Source organism: Monomorium pharaonis, chromosome 2 (genome assembly GCF_013373865.1).
Source record: "Monomorium pharaonis isolate MP-MQ-018 chromosome 2, ASM1337386v2, whole genome shotgun sequence".
Lineage (NCBI taxonomy): Eukaryota > Metazoa > Arthropoda > Insecta > Hymenoptera > Formicidae > Monomorium > Monomorium pharaonis.
In genome coordinates this window covers 29,718,081-29,725,384 of record NC_050468.1, presented here as the reverse complement: position 1 = coordinate 29,725,384, position 7,304 = coordinate 29,718,081, and the positions used below count along the sequence as shown (strand labels likewise).

The 7,304-nt window shown below is 35.9% G+C and overlaps 1 protein-coding gene across 5 annotated transcripts in view; it reads right to left on the bottom strand.

Annotated features, from left to right (window-relative positions):
• Positions 1–597: 597 nt before the first annotated feature.
• LOC105832672 (cysteine-rich secretory protein 1) overlaps positions 598–7,304 on the bottom strand; it is a 61,324-nt gene continuing 54,617 nt past the window's right edge. For all 5 annotated transcript variants that reach the window (XM_012673825.3, XM_036282469.1, XM_012673822.3 and 2 more), the window contains one exon: positions 598–3,289. In XM_012673825.3, coding sequence (XP_012529279.1) covers positions 3,031–3,289 — 259 coding nt within the window. In that variant the 3' untranslated portion in view covers positions 598–3,030. The remainder of the gene's footprint in view (positions 3,290–7,304) is intronic.

Sequence of the window (7,304 nt, the reverse complement as noted above, 5' to 3'; positions counted from 1 at the left end):
TGTTCACCGATATATTAGCGATTTGACGCGAGAAAATCTCAACGCAGCTCACTTCATTTGAAAGTCCGGTGGAGTAACGCAGTAGCGCCATTTTGTCGGTTCTCGGACACAGTTTGAAAAGCATTCCTAAGTCCTTTGAAGCAAAAAGACTGTGCACTCGGTTCGCCGCTAACTCGAATTCACCGACTACACATTTCTCTTGACCCGTAGGGGGGGGGGGGAATGATTCCCTTTCCTCTCCATCCTTAAAGCTCTCATCGATTTATTCACCACATAATTCCGCTTAATCCTTTGATTCCCAGGTAACGAATAAATATTACGGTGCGATTAAACGCGACGGAATCGAACAACACGCGTTTATTCTTCTGATTGAGAATTACGCTTTGTCAAATTTTAACAATATAAATTCATTTATTGAGCATTAAAGAGGCACTTAAACTCTTGATATTACACGCGCCAAGAATTCCCCGCATGCATTTATTATATATTAATAAATTGTATTATTTTAATATGTTAAACTGTAAATTATTCAAACGCTTATGAAACAAATATGGGAAGTTATGAATATGGTTAAGGAGATAATGAAATCCAGGAAACTGTAATATTTACAGGATATATTTATTATGCAAGTGGACAAAAAAGTATTACAGTTTTAACATTTTATTTGGATCTGTACCGTTACATTCACTGTTATATCTCTTTAGCGAACTTCTTAATTACCGACAATCAAGTACCTAACGTTATCATCAATCACGCTCGCCATTCGTCACACGTGCTGTATGCTCGGCCCATATTATTGATTGTGTATCTTATGATTACTTATCTTATAATTAACTCTTTACCGCATCGTTGCGATATATATTTCACAATATCAATTTGTCAGTTTCTATAAAAATAACAACAATGGTTTTCCATCAAAACCGTACGAGACGCTATGTTAAACATATCACTTTTTACAGAAATCAAATAGATATCATTTATATATATACATAATATTTGCAATATTACATTTTTAGAAAAACGCATTTTTCTAATACTTTTTTTTTTTATATTTTTGTTGTTATAAATTTTTATTTGTAACTTGGCTCTTTTACGTAATAAACGTATTACATTATCATAGATAATGTTGATAATGTAATACTTTTGTCGCGCGCGATATGTACCTTTATATCCCAGCGCGAAAAAAGAGAATTGTGTCTCTAGATTAAATGCACCGCGTTTTGCTCATCCAAAATATATTCTTCATTGTAAGAGAAATTATGCGGTAAAGAGTTAACTTTACAATTCCGACCTGCTTTCATCCGGTATCGCGCTGCGCGTGAGCACGAGCTGCTGTTAAATCTAAGATAAAAATAACTGTTATCGTTATTGTTAACTGCTAACAAAGGGAAGTTCCATCGTTACATCACGACAAGAAACATCGACACACCGTCTCTTCGAAGCTTAGTTTAATTTTTTTACATTGTTCCTCTTAACAGTAGTTAAAATTAAAAGTACGTCTATCGTCTAATAATTGTCAGTTCCGATATGTTATTTACCAGATTTATTTACAATTTTTACGATGTTTTTTTCAAATATGTTATCGCTTTAGGCAAAAAAAAAGAGAGGAACATATGACAAGGTATGTCCACGATTACACAAATTAAATATATTCAAATCAGCTTAATATTTCATCTGCTTAAATGTGTTTCCCCGATATAATTAATTAGATATAGAATAATTTATGCAATGTACATATTTATAAAGTCAAAAATGTTATATTTTGCGAGTAATCACATCAAACTAATAAATTGTGCTTTGTGTAAATATAAAATACAAAAAATATATTGCAAACGAAAATAGAATGTAGAGTCAGCTTTTATTTTTTTAATGCATACAAAAAATTGAACTGTACTCCGAATGATAAAACATGAAAATGAATTAATGAATTTCCGAAATTATATTCATTTGTAAGTATTCAGTAGATATATAAAAGACTAGTAGCTCGGAATTATTCTATACATAACTAAAAGCTCTATCCTTACAAAAAGCAATCAGATTAAAGAATTACTGTCGAAAAACTAATAGTACATTAAAAACTTTTCAAACCCAGTCCTGAGAACTTTGTTTTCTCTTCTGTGTGCACTGATTACGAAAATTTCAACACGTGAGATGTATGAACGTAAAATATAATATAATTTAGTTTCGATGTCAAGACGACGCGCTTATCTAAAAAATTAAATTCAATTCCATTTCTCTTAAGTTTCTCTTAATTTTTATATTACTGTAAAAAAGAACAAATAAATCATAAATGAGCTAATTACTAAATTAAATTTGCTTCAGCACATTTAAAGCGATTGAAAATTATATGCGGTTGATACTTTTGTAAATATATCGGTTACTTCGCGTAAAATTTTTCCGCGGAAAATGCGGCTTTACTGAAATCATAAAAGATAGACGCGGAATTTTACATCGATTCATGAAGTTTCAAATGGTCCGGAACACATTCGAGAATTGTAAAATTCAGCGTCCTAAAATTCGAGGATTATGTTACAACAAGAGACATATTTTGGAATCTCTGGGAACTGGAAATCGGAAGATTACGTCGTGCAGTTTGCAATTATTCGATCGTTGCGGCACAGATTTCATTGATCTATTAGACTTTGGATAATCTCTGTAGAATCCGCGAAATCTAGGCCCCGGAGATCCGCAGATAGCACACAAATTCCACAATCACTTCATCTACCGTATTTCCATATTATTCCGTTTGCTCGCTGTCCGTTCTCTCTCTCTCTCTCTCTCTCTCTCTCTCTCTCTCTCTCTCGCTCTCGCTCTCTCTCTCTCTCTCTCTCTCTGCCTTAGTTCGAAACGTCGAGTGTTCCTTCAGGTCTCATCACTAAACAAACGAGCTCATCAATAAAACAACACAATCCCCCGTTAAACGATCCGTTTAGCCGTTGTCACACCCACCAGGTCTGAGTTTAGTTTTGCAGGGCGGTTAAATTATTCATGCAACATGATGGACCCAAACGCGGAAGTCAAGGAGCCCGCCTACCCTTCGTGATGGTAGTAGATCTTGTCCTCGCAGTTGCACGTGGCGCCGCAGAACTTCCGGCGCTCGTGGCCCTCCTTGGTGTCCGTCTCGCAGACCCACGAGCCAAACGTCCTGACCAGCTCGGCGCAATTCGACCACAGATCGGTATGGTAGCAGGCGTTCGTGCAGAGCATGTCTCGCGTGCAGTGGTCCTTGCACATGCTGCACGGCTCCCCGGCCACGTAGGGCAAGCCCAGGCGGCCCTTGTAATTCCCGCTAACGAGGCAAAAACACGTCGGCTATTAGACAGTATCGATTTTAGGGATGATCGCGGCAATCCGATGCGAGGCAAGAAATGTGAAAAGTAGATCCCGACAATTTTATCGCGATTTAAATATCGTTAGATCGTTGAAACACGTTCAGCGTTCCAGCTGCTGTTTAACATAAATGAAAGAAAGACAAATTTAGATTTTATTATGCGACGAGCACACATAAATGTAAAATCGACGACATTAATTTAGCATTCATTTTGATACTTGTAACGCAGAAAATATTACGTTAATAGTAATAAGTTTCAAAATTGACATAGAATTGACATGTGACGTTCATTTATTGTGCAATTCGGAACGTATTTCGATGAAAAAAAAACACTTTTCAGCGTTTCAGATAAAACAAAATTCCACGTATAAAATTTTTTTTTCTTTTTTTTTGCGTTAAAATAATTTATGGTGCATGTTGGATTATCACAAGATATTATTATCGCACTTGGATTCTAACTTATGCAATTTTACTTTTAACTATGAGTAAAGCATTTTGTATTTTGCAAAATATTATTTTTTTAGGAAAAAAGTTATGATTTTTGAGTTATGGCAAAATCTAATATTTTTCTCATTAAAAATTAAGAATGAGAAAATATTCTAAATTCTAAAACATGAAAAAACAAAGCATTAATACAAAAGATTGTTGCTGTATGTGTTAGCAGAATTGACAAAAATCCTCCCTGAAAAAAATCCTGGGTACGCTGATGATCATAAGTACATGTTGCTTAAGGACTGCTCCTTATACAAAGGAGGGAAAGTAAAAAATGAAATCAAAATCGTTTAGAATGTACATACATCTAAAACTGACGCTTTTATTAAGTCCAAACTCGACAAATTATTAGAGAAGAGTGAGCTTTTCTCGAAGATAAGGGTGAGAAGATTTTTGACACGCGCGCATTTGCTTCGTAAAGATTAAAACAGCAATTATACACAGAGAGTTTGAATCAAATTTACTTTATAGCACTAATTTTGTCAGATTAAATTTCTTATTTCGTAAGAACAGGTATCTCCTTGGTAATTGTGTTTCGAGATAAGCTCTGAATTTATCATATCATCGTTTGTTTCATAATTTATTCCTAATTAACTGAAGAATAGGTAACAAATTAATTTAGGAAAGTTTTACAAAAGTACTTTCGATCGTTGGCAGTTAAAAATTTATTGGCATCTTGACATCGATATCGTTCTCGTTCTTTTTAAAATAGCGACTAAAATAAATATTTCTGAGGTACTTTGCATAACAGTGTAAATACTTTAGCTAGTATCCTAATCCAAATCCATTAGCCATGCGCATTAACGAAAAGCCGTAGAAGGATCGTCGAGCAATTTGCAAATGGGCCACCAAATTTACATTCAAAGTATTTTTCGGTACGTATGGAATCGCGCGTCTTAAACGCGATCGCACGGGAATTTCCGCCTCTAAAGGTTGGGGCTGTGCTGTATATCCACGAAATTAATTACGAGATAGAGCCGGTGTGGAAGAACAGCAAGATAAAAGGAAGGATAAGGTGGCCCACCACCACGTGACACGGTTTATTTATTCAGGACTCGGGCCACTGATGGCGGCCATGCAACCGCGCCGGCTACGCTTTTCGCATAAAATAGGTCAGGCGTCAAATACACTGCTGGAGAATGTGCGCGGTTCTTTAACAAGAAGTGCAGATCGACATATGAAACCGGCATATGAAATGATCTTAAAAGCCGCTTCGAACGCCGCTTTATCCGAAACGCCAAAGAGTTCTTTCCAATCGGAATTAATTCCGAATTCGCTGATGAATGAACGCCAATTCTAAGTCAATTTATTACTCACTACTTATTATCATAGTATTACAAAGTATGCTTCGATATACGAGATATATACTACAGTTGTGAAAAGTTTACAATACTTTGTGAAAGATTTTATATCTGTTTCGAAAATGTAAATCTGAATTAAGTTTTATTTGCCGAGTTTCTCTGCGACAGAAAAGCTAACATGACGACCGCCACATATGCGCTTGCCTGTTAGTATCTCGTCTTGTTGCATGAATATATGAAGCTGCGGTGAACTCGTCGCCGATAGCATTAGAACGGATCTCTCAGGGAAAATTTATCGGGTCCGCGTACTGCCAGGTGGATCGATATGAGGAATATACAGTATCGCGATTTGTAGGAATCCTTAGTTCAGAATTGGGTCGCCGGCATTTTTGTACGGATTGCAGCAGCGATAAATTGCAAGACCCGAAGACCGGCGCGAATTCTAATTGCGTGAGTCGCTCGCGCGTGAAATGTCCCAGGGAAAATCATTTATTTATTGTCACTCACTTGGACAGCTTACTCGGGAATGCAAAGATAGCAGTGTGATTTTGTCTCTCTCTCTCCCCCCCTTTCTCTTTCTGATATATAACTAACTCTTTCTACTTCAGTGAATCAATGTTGCGCAAAATGTTTAGAAAAATTGTCATTTAAAATAATACAAAGGAATATATGAATTATTAAATGAAAACAAATTATTCCCGTTATATCTTTCTAAAAAGAATTACCATTTAAAGAATAAAAGCGTAAAATAAAGAGAATTGCACAACCAGTTTTAGCTTTTTTAACAGGTAAAATAAAAAAGCGCAAAATTTTTAACTTTATTTTAATATAATCATTTTTGTACAGTGTCGGTTATTGATAGGCACTAACACGTTTTTCGATATTTTGGAACGTAACGTGCTTATCACGAGCGATTGGTTCTTATTTATAGATCTGACCATTTATACGTTCAATAAACAGGGCTAAGTTTTATAAAACATTTAAGAAAGAAACCGTTGCAACTTTTTAACAATTAATTGTGATAACATTCACTTCTATTTTAAATTAATTTCTCGTTTAAAATTATTGATGTTTTCTTTAGTACTTTCTTTTAATATTGACGTAAACAACTTTTTATAATCGAGATATATGTTGACACTTTTCTTATTGAACTAACTTGTATTTCCATCTCATTAATATTTCTCGTCAATTATTAAATCCCCAAAAAACCAAACAATCGTTTTTTCTCTACCAGAGAGCTTCAAGAAAATTCTTATTCACGAATCACACGTCGTATGTTTTGCATTGAGCATTCCGCATATATGTATATACATATATGTATGTACATGTATATATATTTCATCCGGTGGTAGCGTACAACGAAAACCATAAGTATACCAAGAAAGTGTGCCATACTGGTGACAAAGAGAGCCGTCTAAGTGCCACAATGGGCATGACAAAGACGAACGAGCTATAACTCCCGCTGACGTTGCATATATTCCGCACCGGTGTCACCATTTTCCTTGTTTTCCTTGCTTACCTCGGTACCCCCTGTTCACCCCCCTCGAGCGGGTTACATCGCTTACATACAGTGTATAAATATAGGATTTACATATTTCAGCGCGTCTAGGGAAAGCTTACGTGCCAGTCTCACGTGAGCTTGGATGCAGCATCAGTTATTTTTTGGTCTGTCATGTGGAAGAGGCTATGATCAAGCCTATGTACAGAGGATGGGGTGGAGCTTAAACGAGGGTTTGTGTCTTTGGCAGTCATATGAAAAGAATGTAACCTCGAATTATTGAATTCTCGCTAAAATATCGCACCGCGGAAAGAGGTATATACTCGTGACGCTGGGGGTTGCTGCATTCTGAGTGGCTAACCGTTTTCCATTCGGAAAGCACCATTGCTTTTCTCGAGCAACATTCTTCTTAGTTGCTTATGCAGTATGTACAGTTAGTTCTAAAAGAAAAAGAGAGGAATTTTATCGAGTACCTTTTAACAAGTACCTTCCGTTCCACAAATATGCCTTATTTCATTATTACGTATCGATTTGTTCACGTTATAGTCTTCTCTTTCGATATTCTACCAATCTGCAAATTTTCATTGATATAATTTCTTTTGTTTCTGAGAGAGATATTTCTGATAGATCTGTCTACGAAAGAAAACCGAAGTTCCCTGCGTTTAAATGTGATTTATCACTT